Raw genomic sequence first — 25,183 nt, forward strand, 5'->3', positions numbered from 1 at the left:
ATTCCAACACCACCTTAGGTTAGGAAGGAACTTAGGGTAGGTGCAGAGAACTACTTTGTTATAATGAAATTTTGTGTAAGGTGGATCTGCTTACTAGGTCCTGAAACTCAAAGACTCGGAGAGCTGAACTAACTGCCACCAAAAACAAGACCTATCAGGGTCAAGTACTTCAGAGGACAGGAATCCAGTGGCTCAAAAGGAGCTTTCATCAGATGGGTGAGGATGATGTTGAAGTCCAATGACAAAGGTGGAGGTTTGACAGGGGGCTTTATCAAAAGTAAACCCCACATGAATTGAACAACTAGAGGCTGTCTAGAGATAGGCTTACCCTCTACACAACGATAATAAGCACTAATTACACTGAGGTGAACCACTACAGAGATGGTTTTAAGATCAGACTCAGAGAGGTGTAGTAGGTATTCAAGCAGGGTCTGTGTAGGGCAAGAAGAATCTGGGGCCCTGCTCTCACACCAGATGACAAACCTCCTCTATTTGAAAGTATAACACCTCTTAGTGGAATCTTTCCTGGAAGCCAGCAAGACTCTGGAGACACCCTCAGAAAGATGCAAAGAAGCAAACTGTAATCTCTCAACATCCAGGAAGTGAGGGCCAGGGACGAGAGGATGGGATGCAGAAGAGATCCCTCATTCTGCGTGATGAAGGTTGGAAAACAGTCCAATCTTTATGGTTCTTCGGAGGATAACTCCAGAAGTGGTAACCATATCTGCCTGGGCCAATACGGGGCGATCAGGATCATGGTCTGCCAATCTTATTTGAGATTCAGTCTTTCCCATGAGAGGGATGGGAGGATATGCATATAGGTGACCTATCCCCCAATAAAGGAGAAACACATCCAACGCTAGTCTTTCATGTCACCTGAGCCTGAAGCAGTATTGTATGGTTGTAATGAGTGGCAAAAAGATCCACCGAGGGTGTGCCCCACTCTTGAAAAATCTCAGGGGCAATGCCAATGCTGAAAGACCACTTGTGAGATTGCATTATCCTGCTCAGTTTGTCGGCCTGGCTGTTAAATTTTCCCATGAGGTGTGTGGCTCTGAGAACTATCCTGTGCTGGACAGTCCAGTTCCACATCCCTTCGGCCTATTGATAGAGAGGGTAGGATCCTGTATCCCCCTGCTTGTTGACGAAAACATTGCAACCTGATAGTCTGTTTGAATGAGTACAATTTGGTTCAGGAACTGATCTCCGAAAGCCTTTAGAGTGTTTCAAATTGCCTGGAGCTCCAGGAGGTTGATCTGTAACTCTGTTTCCTGGGCTGACCATGGATCTAGAGTGTGAAACCCGTCTAAATGAGCTTCCCATCCCTGGTTGGATGAATCTGGCATCAACACCCTCTGGAGCAGAAGAATTTGCAATGGCAGTCCCAAAGTCAAACTGGACCAAATTGACCACCAGAGGAGGTACAGAGCCAGCTCCACGGTTACTCAGATGACATCTGATAGGTCCCACGTGGCCTGAGACCACTGGGAAGCTAGGGTCCACTGGGAAGATCTCATATGAAGATGTGCCATAGGGGAAATATGCACAGTGGAGGACATGAGGCCTAACAACCTCAACATCTACCGAGCCGTGACCTGTTGGTTGCTGCGAACCTGCTTGGCAATGTCAACAAAAGTGTCTGCCCGTGCCAGAGAGAGGAAGGCTTGCGCTTGAACTGTGTCCAGCAGGGCTCCTATGAACTCCAACAAGGAAGCATCTGGAATAGAATCCTTCCCCTGGTGGAGTGGGTTCAACCACATGGGCCTTGAGAAGGGTGGAGAGTTCCTTTACAAGTACTTCCTTGTGCTGAGAGGTGAGGTAAGTCACTCTTGGTGGGCAATTTGGTGGTTTCTTTCACCAATGCAGAGCATAACAGAGATGGACTATTTGAAGAACCCACTGATCGGAGGTTACAAGGGGCCACCTTTCTTGGAAAAAGGCAAAGAGGGATTTTGAAAGAAAGATGGTGTTAGAGGCGAAAACTGATAATAAAAATCTTTTTAGATACATTAAAAGCAGGAAACCAGCAAAAGAATCGGTTGACCCGCTGGATGACCGGGGTGTAAAAGAAAGACAAAGAAAAAGCAGAAAAACTAAATGAGTTCTTTGCTTTGGTCTTCACCGAGGAAGATTTGGGTGGGATACCGGTGCCGGACAGGGTATTCGTAGCTGAAGAGTCGGAAAAACTTATTGAAATATCTGTAAATCTGGAAGACGTAATGGAGCAGTTCTGCAAACTGAAGAGTAGCAAATCTCCTGGACCGGATGGTATTCAACCTAGGGTACTGATAGAACTGAAAAATGAGATGGCAGAGCTACTGTTATTGATTTGTAATTTATCCTTAAAATTGAGCGTGGTACCGGAAGATTGGAGGGTGGCCAATGTAATGCCGATATTTTTAAAAAGTTCCAGAGGAGACCTGGGAAATTATAGAACGGTGAGTCTGACGTTGGTGCCGGGCAAAATGGTAGAGACTATAATCAAGAACACAATTACCGAGCACGTTCAAAAAGCATGGACTAATGGGACAAAGTCAACATGGATTTAGTGAAGGGAAGTCTTGCCTCACCAATCTGCTGCATTTCTTTGAAGGGGTAAACAAACATGTGGACAAAGGTAAGCCGGTTGATATTGTGTATCTAGATTTTCAGAAGGCGTTTGATAAGGTCCCTCATGAAAGACTATAGAGAAAATTAGAGGGACATGGGATCGCAGGTAGTGTCTTACTGTGGATTAAAAACTGTTGAAAGACAGGAAACAGAGAGTAGGACTAAAAGGTCAATATTCGTAATGGAGAAGGGTAGTTAACGGGGCCCCCTCAGGGATCGGTGCTGGGAGCTCTGCTTTTTAACATATTCATAAATGACCTAGACATGGAGTAACTAGTGAGGTAATCAAATTTGCCAATTACACAAAGTTATTCAAAGTAGTCAAATCGCGGGAAGATGAAGTGATGCATGTGGGAAAGAGGAACCCAAACTATAATTACGTCATGCAAGGTTCAGCGTTGGAAGTCACGGACCGAGAAAAGGATCTAGGTGTCATCGTAGATGATACGTTGAAAACTTCTGCTCAATGTGCTGCTGCGGCTAGGAAATCAAATAGAATGTTGGGTATCATTTGGAAAGGGATGGAAAACAAAAATAAGGATATTATTCTGCCATTGTATCGCTCCATGGTGCGACTGCACCTCAAGTACTGTGTTCAATTCTGGTCGCCGCACCTCAAAAAAAGACACAGTGGAATTGGAAAAGGTGCAGAGATGGGTGACAAAGATGATACAGGAGATGGGACGGCTTCCCTATCAGGATAGGCTGAAGAGGCTGGGGCTCTTCAGCTTGGAGAAAAGGCGGCTGAGAGGAGAGATGATAGAGGTCTATAAGATAATGAGTGGAATGGAACGGGTCGATGTGGAGCGTCTGTTTACGCTTTCCAAAAATATTAGGACAAGGGGGCATGCGATGAAGCTGCAGTGTGGTAAATTTAAAACGAATTGGACGAAATTTTTCTTCACTCAACGCGTAAACTCTGGAATTCGCTGCTGGAAAAGGTGGTTAAGGCAGTTAACTTAGCGGACTTCAAAAAAGGGTTGGCCGGCTTCCTGGAGGAAAAAGCTATAGAATGTTATTGAATGGACGAGGGACTACAGTATTTCTAGGATGGGTGAGACAAATTGCTTGTTCTTTTGGCCGCTGTCAGTGACAGGGTGCGGTGCTCGATGGACCCTTGGATCTGTCCCAGCATGGCGATGCTTATGTACAGTGGTGTGCTGGAGCCGGCTCGCAAGACCCGTTTGTTAAATTTTTAAGAATTTTGGGAGCCGGTTGTTAATGTAGCTACTTTAACAACCAGCTCCCAAAATTTGGGTTTGGATACCCTCCTGGCATCGGCGTCCCCTTCCCCTATGTCTGTGGCTTAGGCATATTGTTTCCCCATTCTACCCCCCCCCCATACCTTTCTGCTTTCAATTTTTGCCCCCCTGCACCTCCTTGCCTCTTGTACTGCCGGCCACGGAGTACTTAATTTTTTTTAAAGCAGTGCTGGTATACGTTGGCAGGGAACAGGCTGTTTCAGCCAATCCCGGGGCCTTTCTTCAGCCCTCTGGGGTGGGACAGGCTGAAGGAAGGCCCCTGGGATTGGCTGAAGTAGCCTGTTCCCTGCTGACGTATACCAGCACTGCTTTAAAAAAACTGATTGCGCCGCAGCCGAGTGTGTGCTCGCTTGCGCGCCTTCTCGACTTGTTGCCAGTAGTTGTCTCTGTGCCCCCCTGATCGCAGCTTTTTCTCATGGCCTGGCCTGGTCCTCTTGGCTGTGCTGCAGCGCGGAGACAGACGCCAGATGGAAGGTGTCTCTGTTGGCGGGTCCCCTCCCAATCTGCTCTTATTGTCAGAGAGAGCAGATTATCAGGAGAGAGGGACCTGCAGCGCCACCAGAGAGGACGAAGCCGGAGGAGTCACAGAAAGTGTGAGTCTGGGATGGAGGGTGGAGGGAGCCGGAGCAGATCGGATTGGATAAGAGCTGCTGCAACCACATTGTGTTTAATTGTTGGTAGCATTTTTATTTAACCTTATTTATATTTTCAAACATACCAGCCAGCTGCTGCAGCATACGAATGTACTAGAGAAAGTATAACTTTTTATAGGTAGAGTAGTAATTTGTTATAAATTGTAATTAGTGTGTCATTTGGAGGAGGGGCTGGTTACAGGGACACCCTAGTATGTGTTCTATACTTGCAGAGATTTTTTTCTCCTGATAAAAGGTCCACTAAGAGACATCATATTATGAGAATCAGGTGCTCAACATTCAGAATTTCTATCTTATTTTTGGCATTTTATCCCACATTAAACATGAATTAGATTAGAACCTGGTAGCATTTAAAATCTTTCTTTTTTCTGGAGATAAATTTTCTGCTGATAAATTTTTAACAACAGGCTCTCTCCCTGGGTTTAGCCAGCCTTGCAATTTGGGTTGGGGGGGGGGGGGCGCAGAGGTAAACTGGGGCCTCTGCGCCCCCCCCCCCCCCCCAAACAAATAAGAATTGCAGGGCTGGCTATACCTGGGGAGAGAGCCTGTTAAAAATTTATCAGCACACCACTGCTTATGTACTAACCTCCCTCCTACCGGAAGGTTATATGGAATAGTCACTTTGATGGCGGCTATGCTCTCCAGGAGCCAGTAAACTTGGCCCCTGCTTTGACTGGGAAGCCAGCTAGGCTTTGTGCGCATGCTATTGATGAGAATGAGCGTGCAGAGGCTGAACAGAGTAAGTGGGACAAGAAGGAGCGTACCAATGCCTTTGAGAGTAGTAGGAACATTGCTTCAATTTTTCATTTGCTCTACTGCAAATAAAATCAAACTATTTCCTGGAGATAAATACTGAGCTATTGCAGCAGAAAGTGCCCTATTCTTTATCTCAACCTGTGGAAGATGGACGTAACACCCACAGGATCTAGACTGGTCTGGTGAGGACCCTAAAAAAAGGAATTATACAGAGTTAGGTAACAGGGTCTGTAAGACACTGGCTTAAAAAAAAAACCAGCAGAACGAACAGTTAAAGAGTTCAGGAGGATGGAACAGAGCCAATCAAGAAATTGGAGGAATTAAAAAAAAAAATTACAAAGTGCTGTATGGCTCAGAATTTCAGGGTGACCCCACGTAATAACAGTATAGCAAAATATTTGGAGCAGACAAACCTGAAGAGGCTGTCCAATAAAGAAGAGGGTTGGCTGGGTAGGCTAATATCCTCTACAGAGCTTGAGCATGTGATTAAGAACTTATGGAAAAGGAAGGTAATGGAGAAAGATGGATTCACTACAGAGTACTATCACATGTTTTTGAAATATAATACACCTTTTTAATCTGTTAGAAGGGAGACTTCCAGACTCCATGTATAATGTCAAAGTCATTGTTATCATTCTGTTTAAGGAAGAAAAACCTATTATAATTGTGGGATTTAGAGCCCTATATCCTTGCTTCAGTGCAAAATGAAATTCTTGGCAAAGACCCTTATGAATCTTCTAGAGAAGGTAATGTCCCAGTTGATTCACTTGGATCAAACCAGCTTTATCCAAGGGAGAGACACATAGGAGATAATATTAGGACAGTAGACAGTATCATGCATCACTATAAAGTGAAAGAGAGAGTGATTTGTGTAGCTCTGGACATAAAGCTTTTGATTGGTTGGATTGGGAGCTCCTCAAGAGGGTTGATTTGGGAGGAATTTTATAAATCGAGTCAAAGCCATATATGACTATTTGTGATTGGGCAGCTGGTTGACACAATTAGAAGGAATACTGGGATCACAATGGTGAGCGTAGGAGGAGAATACAAAATTTTAAAGTCTATTGACAATAATCTATTTTTAAAGAATCCTGTACAGACCACCCCCAATATTGTGCAAGAAATTACATCATTCTCTGGATTGTCAGAATTTAAGGTCAATGAAGACAAGATGGAAACATTATTAATCAATTTGGAGAAGGCAGAGGTAGGCAACCTTCTTTATGATTCAGCACAAAGTGAGTTCTGCTTAAGGATCAAGGCCAGAAGGGTTTATTAACTAGGGTGTATAGAGCAATGCTTCTGAACTTTGAACAAGGAGATATGTCATACCAGGCTAGTTGGCAAAAAGATTTAACAGACACCTGGGAAAAGGGAATCTAAAGGTATATGTGTTCTTTTGTTTCAAACATAGACTCTATCCCCTTAATTCTATCAAATTGCATGTACATTTTTAAGCTTAATGCACAAGGTTGCATGCACAAGTTATAGAATAGTCTATCATATATGTAACAATATAATAATTAGCTGCTAATGGACATTAAGCAATTATTGGCTATAATCGGTGCTAATTGCCCTTAGTCAAGACTCTGCAAATTGCACGTGCAAAATTCATAATGTGCAACTGTAAGGGCGTGTGGACCTGGGAAGGGCATGGGTGGGTCAGGGGTGCACCTAGAACTTACACGCCCTGATTAAAGAATACTATCATGGTTAAACAACACTAGCATGCACGTAAGTGCTATTCTGCAAATATCCGTTTACAGCAGTTAGGCACAAGCTTTTACACCAGCCTTTCAGCTAGTGTAGTATATAACTATGGAGTTATGCTCTATGCTATAATGTCGACTGCATGCGTAACTGCCATTATAGAATTTGCATTTAGCTCGCATCATCATGGGCCTAACTTTAGGTAACCCATACAGAATTATCCTCTATGTGATCTCTTTACAAATGTATAAGATGAAAAAGCTCTCTCCAGACCAGTGTTGGAGAGGCTTTACTTTGACAGGTTCCTTCTTCCATATATGGTGGGGGTCTGTCCCAAGATTCAAAGCTTATGGAAACAGAGGCCAAAATTTCAGAGACATTAAGATCTACCCTAAAAAGAGACCTAGTAGTATAGCTATTAGGCTTGGTAGTAGAATGCAAAGGCGAGAACTCAGAGAGAACACTTAATTTGAACTTGCTCCTAGTAGCCAAAATAGTCATTGCCAGAAAATGGTATTGTCTAGGGCCCTAGCAACTGGGAAGTGAACAGACTGATGTTGTATGGAAGAATAACAAGGTCTTTGAGGGGAAAAACAAAGGTATGTTTGCAAGTCTGGGGTCACCTGTGGAAAGAAGGAAGATGTATAGGTGGGTTTAGCATGCTGGTGGGACAGGTGGGATGGGGTGGGGAGGGATTTCCTTCAAGATAGGATATGGCCTATGGATCTCAACTTAACTGATATGGAGTTTAGCACAGATGATTATACTTATAATTATGGCTATGTGTCATATATTGAAAATGTCAGAAGTACATTTTGAAAGGCTTCAGTTAAGAGGAGGGTGAGGGAAGCTCTTGTTTAGGGTGAAGGGGATGGGTTTTACAGCTTTTTCTGTTTTTGCTGTTCTGCAGGGTTGTACCCTGGTTATGATGGATCCCTGTAGGTTCAAGAGTCAATCTGATGTTGTTTGTGGTTTATTTGCAAAAATTTCAATAAAAACTAATGTATAAAATACAATACTACCATATATGTGCGCTTACACATGTATATGCTAGACTACACCTCAGTGCTATTCTGCAAATATCCGCTTAACTTCTATACCATTCATTTGCAAGGGGGAGTACATGGGGCACAGCATAAGCAGGACTCCCACTATGCATGTAACTTATATAGTCCCTATTGCTTTTAGGCATTTGCACTTATACCAGCTCTAAATGTTTTGTGTGTCAATACCGGGTTATGATAGTAACATATTAACATAGTAGATGACGGCAGAAAAAGACCTGCATGGTCCATCCAGTCTGCCCAAGATAAACTCATGTGTATACCTTATCTTGATTTGCACCTGTCTTTCTCAGGGCACAGACCGTATAAGTCTGCCCAGCAGTTTTTCCCGCCTCCCAACCACCTGTCCCGCCTCCCATCACCGGCTCTGGCACAGACCATATAAGTCTGCCCTCCCCTATGCTCGCCTCCGAACCACCAACCCCTCTTCCCCCCACCTGCTCCGCCACCCAATTTTAGCTAAGCTAGTATTCAATAACAGAACCTAGACACCTATGTTCCTTTATAAAATAGGCTCCTATGATGCGCTCTTGGGTGCCTAAATGGAAGCACCCAGTATGTGTTTTGCCTTTTTCCCTTCCCATTGCTCCCATGAGTGATGTCCCCACTAATTTAGGTCTAATTATTGACAGAAGACTCAGAGGAATGAAGAGCAATTTTATAAACGGACAACCGTATTTACACACATCTTGTGCACATTAATTTACTAGCACTTATATGTGTAATTGTACATTTATCTGCATAAGTGCCAGCAGGGCATTCAAGCACTATTCTGGTAGGGCATGAATGGCATAATGCGTAAATGAAAGGAGGTGTACACATGGGCAGAGCATGGGTGGGACAGAGGCATGTCTCCCACTTATGTGCATAACTTACAGAATACTGTAAGTTACCAGTGTCCCTGCCACATTTATGGGCCTGCGATTCCACTTGGTCTATGGCAGGTTTAACTGTAGGCATATAAATGTAAGGTGTACTAATATGGAGTTATGCTAGTATTCCATAAAGGAATTTGGGTGCCCAGAGGACATTACAGAATAGGCTCTCATCACGCAGCATCTGGGCACCTAAATGGAGGAATCCAATTACAGACCTGCCCCCTCAACCTTTAAAATGAAATGCTGTACATGAAGGCACTTCATTTATGATGGCAATCACTTCGATCAAAAGCATCACTTCTGTCACTTCTCCATATTGTATCCACAAGAAAAATATCAGCACTATTGCTGAGTCATGGTTAAGCTCTACTCCATAAACTAAATCCGATAAGCACTGTATCATTCAAAACACTCAGAATGGCGTGGACAAAGATACATATGATAACGGCAATGATTAGTTACTGTAAGGAACACACACTATAGGATCTCCATATTCATGGTTGTGTTAATTTGATAAAACAAAACAAGCTAACCCACAATAATACAAAAAAAATATATACGAACTGGTAGTGTTTTCTCTTTCAGCACAGTCGACCTTGTAGGAAACATTCTTGGATCTAGACTTATTAGAACCTCTAGTTGTTTTTTCTTCTGTTTTAACAGTTTTTGCTTCATGGCTCCGAGAGCTCTTAGAACAGGTTGTCAATCCAACATCTTTGTTTGTCTTTAATTCTAGTGTATCAGTTTCCAAAGACTTCAGTTCTCCACCATTTATGCTGTAAGTCAGGTTTGGTTTTCCAAGTTTAATTGCAGATGATTTCCCTTTTGATTTGACTGGATCCATGAAATTCTGTTTATTGAACATATCTTTTTCTTTACTTTTCTGGCTAAAAGACCAATAGAGAGAGCAAAATTGAATTAAGGTACTATAAAAGCAGAGCTTCTTTATGAGCCGTCAAGTTTTGTAGAGCAAAACATACTTCAAAATTTAGTATGAATTCATTTAAAAAATGACTGCATTAATCTTATACAACAAGCCTTGACAAATTATCATTAAAACTAGGAACTAGCTCAAAAACCTAGGAGCAGCAGCTGAGATTTCTTTCAATTCTCCTTCCCCATCCCTCCAACATTGTCCACGGCATAGGGCGGGATCTTCTCCCAGAACAGCAGCAGCTCTTTTAGAAACTGATTTACTAAGGCTCTTTCCCTATTCTGTGTCTGTGGGGCTAAGAAACTTTAGTAAATCAGAACCTTAAGGTGCTTCTACAAATCACTGGCAGAAGCCAGCAGTCTCCCTTCTCATAGTAGGTTGTCAGTTGTGTGACAGCACCCCATTGATAGGTGAAGCAAAGAAGCAAGGGATAAGTTAGATCTTACCTGCTAATTTTCTTTCCTTTGGTGCGCCCAGACGTATGGGTTATGCACGCCTACCAGCAGATAAAGACTGAGAAGAACCAACTTCTGAGAAATCTATAACCATCCTGTGAAGTCAACCACACTACTATCCTCAAAACAGAAGGTACAACCTGTTCAAATTCTGAAACTCCTCAGTCTTACAAATGTACAGCTGCAAGGCTCCTCTGACATCCAGGCAATATAATTTTACTGCTACTTATGCCCTCATGCCTCATCCAAGACCAGAAAAGAAATACTCCAGGTTCACATGAAATGCAGAAACTACCTTTGGAAGGAAGGATGAACAGGACACAAGACCACCTTTTCTACAGGAAACACCAAGAAGGATTCCCTGCAGGTCAGGACCTGTAACTCACAAATTCACTGAGTCAACAAAATAACCCCAGAAAAAACACCTTCAGAGTGAGATCCTTCAGGATGCTCTATTTCAAGGGCTCCTAGGGGCAGTGCTTTTTTTGTGCCGGTACGCAACGGTACGGCGTACCGGCACCTTTGTTTTTGCTCCCCCCGCCCCGTGAGTCCATGTCCCGCACGCGGTGCCAGCCTCCATTTCCGGCCGCTGCTGCTTCTCCTGTTGAGCAGCAGCGGCCGCTACACAAAGAAAAAGATTTTTTAAAAAACTTCAAACCTGGCTGAAACGCAGCACCCCGGCACTGTAGGCAGCCATTAGGCATTGGCTGTTGCCCCGCAGCCGCTCCTCCTCTTGCCTCTACGTCACTGCGCTCCTCCGGGGTTTTCCTCCAGGGGCAGTGACGTAGAGGCAAGAGGAGGAGCGGCTGCGGGGCAACAGCCAATGCCTAATGGCTGTCTACAGTGCCGGGGTGCCGCGTTTCAGCCAGGTTTCAAATTTTTTTTTAAATCTTCTTTTTCTTTGTGTAGCGGCCGCTGCTGCTCAACAGGAGAAGCAGCAGCGGTCGGAAATAGGGGCTGGTGCCGCGTGCGTCGCGACTTCGCGCCGTTCGCGGGAAACTTGGCAGGGAGAGGGAAACCAACAGAGGGAAGGATTGGGGAGAGAGAGAAAGAGGGAAACCAACAGAGGAAAGGATTGGGGAGAGAGGGAAAGAGGGAAACCAACAGAGGGAAGGATTGGGGAGAGAGGGGAAAACAGATGGAAGGATGGGGAGAGATAGAAAGAGGGAAACCAACAGAGGGAAGGATTGGGGAGAGAGAGAGAGGGAAACCAACAGAGGGAAGGATTGGGGAGAGAGAGAAAGAGGGAAACCAACAGAGGAAAGGATTGGGGAGAGAGAGAGAGAGAGAGGGAAACCAACAGAGGAAAGGATTGGGGAGAGAGAGGGGAAAACAGATGGAAGGATGGGGAGAGAGGGGGAAAAACAGATGGAAGGATGGGGAGAGAGGGGAAACACAGATGGCAGGATGGGGAGAGAGAGACAGGGAAAACAACAGAGGGAAGGATGGGGGGAGAGAGAGAGAGAGAGGGAAAACAACAGAGGGAAGGATTGGGGAGAGAGAGGGGAAAACAGATGAAAGGATGGGGAGAGAGAGGGGAAAACAGATGGAAGGATGGGGAGAGAGAGGGAAAAACAGATGGAAGGATGGGGAGAGAGAGGGAAAAACAGATGGAAGGATGGGGAGAGAGAGGGAAAAACACAGATGGAAGGATTGGGGAGAGAGGGAAAAACAGAAGGAAGGATGGGGAAAGAGAGAGGAAAAACAGATGGAAGGATGGGGAGAGAGGGAAAAACAGATGGAAGGATTGGGGAGAGAGGGGAAAAACAGATGGAAGGATGGGGAGAGAGGGAAAAACACAGAAGGAAGGATTGGGGAGAGAGGGAAAAACAGATGGAAGGATGGGGAAAGAGAGAGGGAAAACAGATGGAAGGATGGGGAGAGAGAGGGAAAAACACAGATGGAAGGATTGGGGAGAGAGGGAAAAACAGATGGAAGGATGGGGAAAGAGAGAGGAAAAACAGATGGAAGGATGGGGAGAGAGGGAAAAACAGAAGGAAGGATTGGGGAGAGAGGGGAAAAACAGATGGAAGGATGGGGAGAGAGGGAAAAACACAGAAGGAAGGATTGGGGAGAGAGGGAAAAACAGATGGAAGGATGGGGAAAGAGAGAGGGAAAACAGATGGAAGGATGGGGAGAGAGAGGGAAAAACACAGATGGAAGGATTGGGGAGAGAGGGAAAAACAGATGGAAGGATGGGGAAAGAGAGGGAAAACAGATGGAAGGATGGGGAGAGAGAGAGGGAAAACGGAAGGATGGGGAGAGAAAGAGGGAAGACGCTGGATGGAAGAATGCAGAAAGAAATAGGGGAGACACTGGAAGGATGGGGAGAGAAAGCAGAGCTGCTGGATGGAAAAGGGGAATAGAGAAAGACTGGAGAATAAGAGGAAGGGGCATGGGGAGAACAAGGGTGAGGAAAAGATGAAAAGCCACAGGTAGATGAAGGAAATTAAAGAATGGATAGTAAGAATGAATTAAATCTGGACAGAGAGAGAGCCTGAAAAATATTGAAGAAAGCAATGAAAAAGGAGACAAAAATGACAAATGGCACAGAAGAGTTAAGCGAAAACAAAGAAAGGAGAATCACAGACTGGGACCAATATGGAAAGAAAAACAGTCACCAGACAACAAAGGTAGAAAAAAATCATTTTATTTTCATTTTAGTGTTTGTAATATGTCCAATTTGAGAATTTACATTGGCTGTCTTATTTTGCACTGGGTATACTGGAGCTGTAAGAGCTTACAGAGATTATTTATAATGAAAAAAAATTGCGTTATTTTTTTCTCCTATAGTACTGTAATATTTTCAATGATGTCTGTTTATATGCGCCATGGATGGTATAGGGGGTGTGGTTAATGTGGGTGTGGCTATCATAGGGGTGGAGCCATGTGTGGTGACCCCGCCCATAATGAGTACCGGCACCTTTTTTTCTACAAAAAAAGCACTGCCTAGGGGTACTGGATGAAGAGAGACAAGACTAAGTTCAGATATCATAGTGGACCCAAAGGAAGTCATAGGGGCCGAATGAGTTTGACTCCCTGGAGAAACTGAACCGCGTTTAGATGTGAAGCCAATGGCTTACCACGCAACAGACCCTAATAACTTGCAAAGGCCAATAATTGCACCTTAAGGGATGCTAACACCAAGCATCTGTCTAAACCATCCTGCAAAAAATCCATAATCTCCACAATGAACGATCCTAAGGAAGCATAATTCCTGTCATGACACCAAGTCTCAAAAATGAGCCACACTCTAATGTAAGCCAGCAAGGTAAGCCTCTTGCATGACTTCAACAACATGGACATCACTCTGCCTGAAAAGCCTCTTTTCTGCAGTTGCATCCTCTCAAGAGCCAAGCTGCCAGCCAAAATGGAGATGGATACACAATCTGCGCTAGGCCCTGAACCAGGTGATCCAATGACCCTGAAACTGGAGTAGAGCTCCTATTAGCAGATAAATCAAAGCTCTTTACCAAGGCCTTCTAGTCCAATCCGGTACACTAAAACCACACGGCTGTGCCCAATCCTTTGGATGATTCAGGTCAGCAGCAACCATAGAGGAAGGAGTAAAGAAGACCATGGCTGCACCAGAGCATTAATTCCCTCTGATACTGGCCCTCTCTCTTGTAACTGAAGAACCTGGGAATCTTTTAATTGGCCGCTGATGCCATTAAAAACATCAGCTGCTGGCCCCATGTACGCACAATACCTGCAATGGCCTCAGATTGCAGGCATTGTGGCCGGGTAGAACACACCCAAATGCTCCAAAAGAAACACCACACAGGAGGTGACTCATTCGCACTTCTGGAATGACTGTCCAGATCAATCAGATGTCCAGATAGGGGTGCACCAAAATTCCTTCCTGTTGCAGGGTAGTTGCAACTACCACCCTAACCTTGGAGGTAGTCTTGAGGTGCAGTTGCCAGATTAAAGGGGAGAGCACAAAATTGAAAATTCTGTCTCAGCACTGCAAAGCAATCTCTAATGCCCCTGACAGATTGGAATGTGAAGGTATGTCTTTGTGGTGGTGCAGAAAGAGCTTCTGACTGGATCTCACCATGACAGACTGCAACATTTTCATGCATAATCTGGGCATTGACAGATCCCTTTACCCCTCTAGAATAAGAAAAAAGGTGCCCTTTTTCTTTGGAACCACAAAGTAGACAAAGTACCTCCTGGTGCTGCACTCCTGCGGCAGGATAGGAACCACTGCCTGCAACTGATCAACCTGTATAGAATTTCTCTGACTGGATCTGCCTTCCTCTTGAAACGGCAGGGAGACTCCAAAAAAAAATGTGGGCAAATGGGTGGACAAATTTCAAGGCGTACCCATCACTAATTACCTTTGGGTCTACCTCTGATAGAAGTCCTTCAGTCTGCCACCTATCGTTAACAGAGGATGGGCACAAACACCTTAAACTGGGGTGTTTGGGACTGTCTGGGCACTGTTGCATTGGAGTCCCAACACAAAAGGCCTGGGACTTCTGGAAAAAAAACCTGCTATGTGATTCATTACTGACTCTCCCAGGACAACAACAGCAGGCTTCAAGGAACCTGCCAAACTTGAGGCACCTCTCCCCACACCTTTTGACTTGTACTTTGGCAATCGCAGAACCTTGGCTTCTCTAAGGCTCTTCACCAACTTATTCAATTTGTTACCAAATAGTACGACATACTTAAAGCAGAGTCTACTCAACTTGCATACCTGCCGACCAACTATGCAGCCACAAGACTCTGAGAGCCACCATTACAAGGGCAGTGTTCTTGGCAGAGGTCCTCATCAAATCATTAAAAGCATCCACAAAGAAGGACAAACCCATATCAATCTTGGCCACTTCCTCATCCACAAGTATCTGACCAGCCAGTCTATCCAAGTCTTCAGCCCACTGAAAACAAGACCGAACAACCAAGCCTCTACAAATCACAGCCTGCAAGGCCAAGGTCAAAATACCAAAAAACTCTGCTTGAGAAGGGCCTCTATCCAACGATCTTGGGGATCCTTTAACACCACATCCCCAACTGGGATGTCATCTTCTTAGTAATTGCGGCTACCATAGCAACCACCTCAGGAGGCCTTAATGATTCTCTATCCTCCTCCAGGCCTGGATAAAGCCATATTCATTGACCTGACAACCCTGAAGTGTGCATCCATTGTATCTCATTCTGCTTTAATGATATCCTGGAGATTCTGATGCACAAGAAACAATCTAGCTGACTTTTGGATGCCCTTCAAGGGCAGGTGCAGGGACTGTCTTTTTGAGTATGGTGTACAGCACTGCATATGCCTTGTAGCGCTATATAAATAAGTAGTAGTAGGTTCACCTTCCTAGTCTTTCCTTCCTTCGGGACCTCCTCCAAAAAATTAAGAACCAAAAACAGACCTATGAAATAAGTTCCTGCAACTCATCTCTATTAAAGATGTGGACCAAAGGATCTTCCTCGAAGGCAGATCCTCCATACAGGATGACTCTCCTTGATCCCAGGACAGCTGCTGCTGCTCCACATCCTGCAGGCCCACGCCATCCTCAGACAGAGCTGACCCATCTCCTCAATCCATTCCGGGTCTCTTGGCAGCACAGGGGACTCTCCAGGGTGAGTCTCAACTCAGAACGACAGATCCCCCAGCCTTCTTTAAGTAGAAGGCCTATACATAGTCAAAATAAAGTTTGGAAGGAATCCAAGAGCTTCAGAGGCCTCCCTGGCATAGTACTATCTGATACCTCTGAGGAAGGCCCTGCCTGCTCCAGCCTTCAGATGATTATACAAGCTCTTTTGATAAATTTGCTTGGCTATTGTAATGTACTGTATTAGAGATGTCAGGGAAACTTCTCAAACAATACAAAATATGGCAGCTAGATTTCTCTTGGGAAAAAATAGATGGGAAAGTGAATTTCTTGTCTTTAAAGAACTTTATTGGATACTGATTAGGGAACATTGTCTATTTAAATTGATGGTTTTGATTTCCAAATAATATTACTTCCAAACATCTTCCTATCTATTAATTCCTATGTAATTTAAGTATGAACCTTCTCGAATGCTTAGGTTGTTGACTCAAAAGTTAATAGTAATTCCAACTTTGGATTCTTGTCCTCAAGAGTGAAGTGTTGGGCTCTAGCTATTGGAACAAATTGTCTCTAGAATTATGGGAAAGTGCAAACTGCAACATTAACTTTTTTAGGAAAGGTTTTAAAACATATTTTTTTCTTAATATGTGAGGCTGCACTATATTAATATTACAGTTTGTGCTCAGGGGGAGTGGATTGTGATGTGGGAATTTCTAGCTGCATTATCTCCTGTTTCTATCTTTTATTTTTTCTTGTTTATGATGTGAACCACTTTGAATGGACCGGTCCACAAAAGTGGTATAAAACCTAATGATGATGATAATGTTCCAGCACAAAGGGATCCTCCAAGATGGCAGCAATTCCAGCCAAACTCAGAGCTGCCACCATGCATGTTGGATCTAACTCTTACTGCAGAAACAACATCCTGGGAACCCTCCCCTCCAAACTGCCTGATGCAGGCAGCTCTGAAGTCTTCCAATCCTTGACAACCATAAGCGCGGCAATATCGTGGCTTCTGTGCATTCACAGCCCCCAACAGTGCAGCAACTCAATCATGCGCCTCTCTGCTGTCTGAGCCAGACACTGAAGGAACAGGATATTAGTGAAACAGAGTCAGGCACCCTGAAAACTTGAAACATCTAAGAGAAAAGATCTCTCTTTTTTTTATCTGTTGCTGGTAGGTCAAGAAGACACTCAAGTTTTCTCTCCCGATGACAGGGGAAAGGAAGACTAGGCACAACGCAATCCTCCACACCCAACCCGGAGTTCTGGAGAGAGCAATCGCTAAGGAGGGCGCAAGAGGGAAGGGACCCATCTTCCAGGGTACCCAAAAAACCTCTGTGGACCTCTGCCCCACAGGTACAACACAAAGTAAGGGAGAAGGTTTTTTAATTTTCTTTTACAATTAAAAACTAAAGGAATGTGCCCTAGGGATCCCAAGCCCCCTGGACCTCCAGACTAATCCAAGTCTGCACAGGCTTACCATGTCTACCATTTGCAAGAGACTGAAAAATACTGACTAGCTGAGGACTGTACACAGAAAGGCTCCTGGCCATTTAAGTGGCCTGTCCAGAGCTAACCAGGCATTTTCAGCAGCATGTAACCGAATAGTGCTGCTGAAAATGTCAGTGTGGGGGGTGTTCTGAGGGCGGAGCTGGCACTTAGCCAGTTAACATAACCACATAAAACGCAGTCCTATCTTTATGTGATTCTTCATAGACGGTTAAGTGATGAATATTGCACTTAACCAGCTCCCTATACTCGGAAATTCAATGCCTGAGCCCAGACATGGCCCAGCACCATGTTTCCAGGTAAATTTCCAGGTTTATCATCGGTGGCAGTCAGTAAAACACAGATCATTCCGGTTGAATATCGGGCCTATTGTTTACACAGCTCCAGACAACTTGGAGCCCCAGGTTTTGGGAATATCCAGAGATGATGCAAGAGACATTCCTGTGGCTGAGCTAAGCCACAACAAAATAGCTCCAGCCAATCATCTGAAACGGTGCTATCAATATGTGAATGATATTACTGATAACAAACTGCATAAAAGTGTCCATGCCAAAGGACAGGATCAGTATCATAATCATCCTAAAGAGCATCAACAGAAGATCAACCATGACAGCATTACTTCCTGCACTGCCACATCCTGCTGTTCCATCTGCTTTTGTGAAGTAAATGTCTCTACTACCATACTGTGACGGGAAGCCCTGTAATAGAATGAAAGGAGACAAGGCAGGAAGAGTCTAGCAGTTTGCCCTAACCCCCAGGAAAACAGAAAGAAACGGGGGGAAAAAACCCAACCTGTCAAAGCTCTAGAAAATACGTGGCACTAGAACAAGCAGATGCCTTGGGAGAAGGAGCAGGCAGGAAACAGAACCAGGAAGCTGATCAGGCACACGGTTTGGGGAAGGCAGATGAAGATCCTGTGGATTGTACTAGCAGAGACGTTCTCTCACAGGTGGACCAATTAGTCCCTCAACTGCTCTCCAGACAGAGAGAAGTGTATGGCCAAAATTGTGTACAAAGCTAGTAGTATATTAGAGAGCTGGAAGCACAGAGAAGCAGAAGCCCTGGTGTAGGAGCAAAGCAAGCACTACTACTATTTTGAGCACTATGCCCAGTCATCCATGTGACCATATCAAAACATATATGGTCTCCTAAATACATGGCACTATTCAGCATTAAGAACCTGATTGTAATATGTAAACTCAGACATTTCCTCTATAAACCTCTAAGACACTGTGGAGACATCAAGTCTAACAGAAGAATAACAACTCTTGTCTACTGTACAGAAGCTGCTGATAAGGTTACGATGTTCCAGGGCAATCAAGCAGTCATCAGCATTGACGCAGGTTGTTATCAGAATTGACGTCATTGCCATCAGATTGCTGTGTGTCAACATCACATCCGAGGGGCAAGATCTGCGTTGGACCAGACTGATATCTGAAGGACATGCTGACATCTGAAGGACTACATCAGGTTGGACGTGTAACAGGTATCTTTGTATCAGTGCTCTGGGGGTTAGAGTGACTCTTTGTACTTCAGAGGGTAGCTAGGGATTTACGGACGTTTACTCCAAGTTCCTTCTATAACAGGACTGTCTTTGTGTTTATTCCTGTTTACTTTATATCATTTGCTGCTACTGTAAATAAAATAAGACTCATTTTCATAATATTTGGGTGTGGACTAAGTTCCTTTTAGTATTTTGGCGCAGTGGTCTTGGATCTAAGGATAACGGGTGATACATTTACTCCTGACACTGTACTTACTAGTTTTGTCTAGGACCCATTTCTATCACAACATACACTAAGTGTCAGGTACCCCAATAACACCACAAAAAAGAGTGCTATATGTATTGCGCCTACAATGGGAGATGTAATGCAGCCTGCATATTGAAGGGGGAAATTTAGGGAGAAGCTGGGCCCAAGAAGCAGATGCTTTCTACAGAACGGTACACTGTCTTTTGGAGGTGCTCTGTTTAGTGAGAGGAGAGCTTGAAGGAAAAGCTAACCCCCAGGAAGGTGCAGAAGGAAAAAGGCAGTGGGAAATAAGGTACAGCCTGAAGAAGATTGAGAACCAATATCTGGTTGCACAGAGAGAGTGAAAAGAGCTTAGAGGAAGCTAATCACTAAAGTGCTGCAGAGAAGACACAGGGCAGGGGAAGCTGGCTAGAGGGGAGCAGTGTAGCCAGAGCTCCCTCTTCAGGACAGCAGCTCCCTGACCAACACTGGCTCCAAAATCAGGAATTGTTGAACAGGCAGTGAAATGAACCTGGGAACGGACTGTGACAATAGAAAGGTTGTATATTAAGTTCTGTGATCACTATTAACATAAACTAGTCTTAAATAAACAGAAAACCGCTGCTTGCTGACTTATGGGTGGCTCTCCCATCCCAACCATTCCCCTTTACCTCTTTGGTACTATTATTCAACCTGTTGATTCTTTCCATTACCTTGGCTTTATTCTTGATTTTCACCTGACATTTAACCCCCAGATTTGGAATCTATGTAAAACCGGATTTCTAATCCTCCATCAACTGTGCACTGTTCATAGTTATTGTGATCAAATGCTTTTCATACCCTTATTTTATCTCTTATCATCACCAGACTTGATTATTGTAATATTTTTTTTTATCTTGGTTGCTCTCAATCAAATCTTTAAAAACTTCAACAATCCAGAATATGGCTATTAAACTCATCTGTCATGTGCAGAAGTTTAACTGTGTCTTCCTCCTACTTCAAAAATTTCACTGGCTCCCCGTTGAGCAACATGTCAAATATTAACTTCTTACCCTTACATTTAAGGCACTTAGGTTTAGATCTCCTGACTATCTTTCATCTTAAACTATTCCGTAGTCCACAACTAGACGTCTGTGTTTGTTAAATGACCATCGCTTTGTTCTGCCTGGTCCCAAGGCTGCCCATCTTGAGTTTACGCACCACTGTGCCTTCTTCAGGCCCTCTGCTACTGGGATTCTCTACCACTCTCTTTGAGTTCTGAACTCTCTTTCAAAAACTTTAAAGTAACCTTAAAAACTTTGCTTTTTTAAATAGGCATTTCATCTGGACAGTTAAGTAGGAGTTGCTTGCGCTTAAGACATGATAGAGGTATATAAAATAATGAGTAGAGTGGAACAGGTGGATGTGAAGCGTCTGTTCACGCTTTCCAAAAATACTAGGACTAGGGGGCATGCGATGAAACTACAGTGTAGTAAATTTAAAACAAATCTGAGAAAATCTTTCTTCACCCAACGCATAATTAAACTCTGGAATTCGTTGCCGGAGAACGTGGTGAAGGCGGTTAGCTTGGCAGAGTTTAAAAAGGGGTTAGACGGTTTCCTAAAGGACAAGTCCATAAACCACTACTAAATGGACTTGGGGAAAAATCCACAATTCCAGGAATAACTTGTATAGAATGTTTGTACGTTTGGGAAGCTTGCCAGGTGCCCTTGGCCTGGATTGGCCGCTGTCGTGGACAGGATGCTGGGCTCGATGGACCCTTGGTCTTTTCCCAGTGTGGCATTACTTATGTACTTATCCCTTCCCAGTTTGCTTTCCCTTTACTCTTACCCAGTTTTGCCCTTCCTACCCTTATAACTATACTGTCTACTTTTTAGTTCTCGATTGATTGTTGGTTGTTTGATTTTCTTTCCTATTAAAAAATTGTACTTTTCTTCCTTTTTACTTGTATTTTTAATTTTGTAAACTGTCCAGTTCTGCTAGTTAGCTTGAGCGGTACAGTAAGTTTTAATAAACAAACATATTACAGGTGGCTTTTGCCACTAGGGAGAGCAAAGTTACTCACCTGTAGCAGATGTTCTCTGAGGACAGCAGGCCAAGTATTCTCACATATGGGGTGAAGTCATCTGATGGAGCCCAGTACGGATGCTGACTAGCAATAATACTTGGAACTTTCTAGCAGCTTCCCACCATACATGTGCTGGTGCCTTCCCGCCTAATGCGCGAGCATGGGTCCCTCAGTCATTGTATAAAGCTAAAGGAATACAATTCCAAGAGGACGTGGGAGGGTATGTGAGAATACTTGGCTTGCTCTCCATGAACAACATCTGCTACAGGTGAGTAACCCGGACACCCTGCAAGAGAGTACTCGAACGAGAAGCCCAAGAAACCCAGATGCATTACACTTCCAATACTTGGGTTGCAGTCAGACGTGGAACTGCTGCAGATCATGGTAACTTTCAGGACATGTTTTGGCCAAGTCATAAGAAAACTGGCCTAATATACAGAAAACTGTTAGTTAATTTTATTGTTTTGTCTTTTTATTTTGTATGTGCTTTGTTCCCCGCTTAGACTATTACAGATACAGCAGGTTATAAATAAAGTTGTATTATTTTATTATTATTATGTAATGGATCATAATAGCTGTTGTATAAGTCTTTATGATCCCTCTAGGAAGTGGAGAGTGCACTTGGGTAGAATACATCACTTTCTGTTGTTGCATTAAGTAATAATAAAGCAAGTAGTTGAGACTTTATCTGGCCTGAGAGTGGCTGAATATGTTACAGAGGTGTGCTGTTTGTGAGGCAGTTCTGCAAAACAAACATTTTGGAGCACGAAATCCCAGGCACCAGTGTGCAAATTTCTAGGCACTATGGTGACCTAGCATTTGGGATTGGTTGAACCCTTTTATACAATAATAGACATTTCAGTAGTTGCTTACCTAGTTAGTTCAGCAAGGAAGCCATCAAAATGAATTTTCCAGTCTTCAGGAAATCCAGCTGAAAATCTCTTAATGAATAAATGTGGAAATCCTGATTTGAAAGTACAAACAAAAAGTATACTTGCAATTTTATTAAGACATGTTAAGTACTCAGTTTTTATATGTTCATTCTTCCCCATGCTTTACCACTTCGCAGAAGTTTCTCTGGTTAAGGCATGCAATTTGCATTACATAAAGAAAAATCATATCTTACCTGATAATTTTCATTCATTTAATCACAGCAGATGAATCTAGAGACCTTTGGATTAAGTTCATCTAACAGAAGATAGAGACAGAGATCACTAAATTGAACTCAATGATATAGCATGGATACCTCTTCAAGTAGTCAATATATCTCGTAACAAAGCAGAGGAAATATAAAGGCCACACTTTCCCCCCTCCCTTGTTTGTTTGTTTTTTCTCTCTCACAGAACAGTAAAACAAACCATGAACCAGAATCACTGTCCATTATATGAAACCCTGAAAACTAGGAAGTCAGAAAGAGAAACCAAAAAACTGCAGACAGGGTGAGATGCTGGATTCATCTGCTGCGATTAAAGGAAAGAAATATTTCAGGTAAGACATCATTTCCCTTCCTTAGCATCTGCAGCAGATGAATGCAGAGACCAGTGGGTTGTAGAAAAGCAGTACCTACATTGGGGGGGGGGGGGGGGGGGGGGCTGTCATCCCTGTGGAAAGCACCGCTATGTCAAATCACAATTCCCAATACAAGGAGACATCCAAGTGATAATGCTTAGGAAAGACGTCCAAGTGGCCGACCTAAAGATCTCATCCAGAGAAAAGATGCTCGACTCCACCAATACCCGAGTTGAATGAACCAGTGGAGAAATGGGAGATTGACGACCCGCCAGAATATACATGGCAGCACTCGCTGAATATCCAGACACTGGAGAATAGAAAAGTCCTACACTGAAAATGAAGGAAGAAAGAGCGGCTGATTGAGATGGAACACTGAAATTACTTTAGGCAAAAAGGAAGGAACCGTCTGGACTGTAACCCCAAACTCCAAAAACTGGAGGAAGGGATGCTGACAGGACAAGGATTACAGTTCCAAAACTCGGCGGGTCGAAGACATCGTCACCAGGAAGACTACCTTCAGACTCAGGTCTTGCAAAGACGATTTTCATAACAGCTCAAAGGAGTTTGCTATATGGACCTAAGTACAAAACTAAGATTCCAGTCTGGACAGGGAGGTCGCAGGGGAGGCCTTAGCCAGTTTAACCCCCCCCCAATGAAATGAATGACATCTGGATGTGCCGCCATGGAAGAATTCACAATGCGCTCCCTATAACAAGCAAACGTCGCTATTTTCACCCACAACAAATTTAAGGCCAAGCCTTTCTGAAGACCCTCTTGCAAGAACGCCAATATGTGCAGCAACAAAGCCGACAACAGGGGCACCCCCTGACTGGAGAATCACAATTCAAACGTGCACTAAACCTGTGCATATGCCGTCAAAATCGAGCATTTGCAAGCCTGTAGAAAGAGTCACAATGATGGCTTCCAAATAACCTTTTCTTCTCAGTTTCAACCTCTCAAGATCCTGGCCGTAATCGCAAAGCAGGAGGGATCCTCCAGGTGGATAGGAACCTGGCATCCGGAACTGGAAGGAGGCAGTCAAAATGGCCCGTCTTCAATTAGCTGGACCAGATCCACATACCATGGCCGCCTGGACCAATCCGGAGCCACCAAAATCACCAATCCTCAATGATGGAGGATTCTGTGCAAGATCCTACCTATCAGAGTCCATCTTTGCATGATGATGCAGAAAATGGCCGGACACAGAACACTCCCTGCTGAGGAAATCTGCCTGGACAACCAAACACCTCACAATATGCGCCACTGAAAGGTGCAGCAGGTGCTTCTTATATCAACCAACAGGGGGACTCTTGCTCCTGGTGCAAGCGGAGTCCACTTGCACCAAGAGCAAGAGTCCCCCTGGTGACTGACATAAGTCACCATCGTTGTGCTGTCAGATAGCACCCGACCCAGCCTGCCCTCCACAAGGTACTGAAGGGCTTTCAGAGCATTGGTCACTGCCCTGAGTTCTAACCTATTTATGGACCACTGAGCTTTTACCTTGGACCAGAGACCTTGTACGGTGTTCCACAGCCTGAGAGACTGACATCTGTCACTACCATTATCCATCAAGGCATGCCTCTTTGCAGGTTGATGGACTGTAACTACTATTTTGTGCTTTGCCATGCCTTAGTCATCCAGTGGATCCACACCTGGTAATCCTGAGATACTGGCAACCACTGGCTCAATAAAGAGTGTTGGAGCAGCTTCATGTGTGCCCTCGTCCAGGGAACCACCTCCATTAGTCACCACCATAGAACCCAGCACCTGAATGTAGCCCACTTGTGAGGCCATGGAACTCTAAGCAAATTTCTAAATCTGATGCTGGAGCTTAACTAGCCTCTGGTCTGGCAAGAACACTTTGCCCTGAGCCGTGCTGAAGCGCACCCCGAGATACTCTGACGTTTGAGTCAGTTTCAGATGATTCATGGGAAAACTGACTACCCAGCCAAGTGACTGCAATAAGGACACACCCTGGTGGTAGAGTGATGACTCTCCTGTTCTGAGAGAGCTCTTATCAGACAGCCATCAGATACAGGTAGACCTGAATCCCTTCCTACTGTAGGAAGGCAGCCACCACCAGCATGATCTTGGAAAATGTTCAGGGAGCAGCAGCCAAGCCTAACAATGGCATAGAACTAGAAATGCTGCTCCCGGACCGCGAAGCAAAGAAACTGTTGGTGTGGTGGCCAAATGTGAATATGCAAGTATGACTCTGTGATCCAGCGCAGTCAAAAACTCTCATAACAGCCATACTGGGTCAGATCAATAGTCCAGCTAGCCCAGTATCCTGTTTTCAACAGTGGCCAAGCCAGATCAAAAGTACCTGGCAGAAACCCAAATAGTAGCAACATTGCATGTACCAATACAAGGAACTTGTCCAAATATTTTTTAAACCCAGATATGCTAACTACATCCTCTGGCAAAGAGTTTCAGAGCTTAACTATTAGCTGAGTGAAAAAAATATTTCTTCCT

General features: G+C 44.1%; 1 protein-coding gene across 1 annotated transcript in view; it reads right to left on the reverse strand.

Moving 5' to 3' along the window:
• Positions 1-25,183, reverse strand: part of MIS18BP1 (MIS18 binding protein 1) — a 328,661-nt gene that overhangs the window by 188,951 nt on the left and 114,527 nt on the right. Inside the window, exons 7-8 of the mRNA XM_030214962.1 lie at positions 22,070-22,160; positions 9,498-9,820 (exon numbers count right to left, since the gene is read on the reverse strand). Of these exons, the coding sequence (XP_030070822.1) occupies positions 9,498-9,820; positions 22,070-22,160 (414 nt within the window). The remainder of the gene's footprint in view (positions 1-9,497; positions 9,821-22,069; positions 22,161-25,183) is intronic.

The sequence above is a fragment of the Microcaecilia unicolor genome, chromosome 9, assembly GCF_901765095.1.
Source record: "Microcaecilia unicolor chromosome 9, aMicUni1.1, whole genome shotgun sequence".
Taxonomy (NCBI): Eukaryota; Metazoa; Chordata; class Amphibia; order Gymnophiona; family Siphonopidae; genus Microcaecilia; species Microcaecilia unicolor.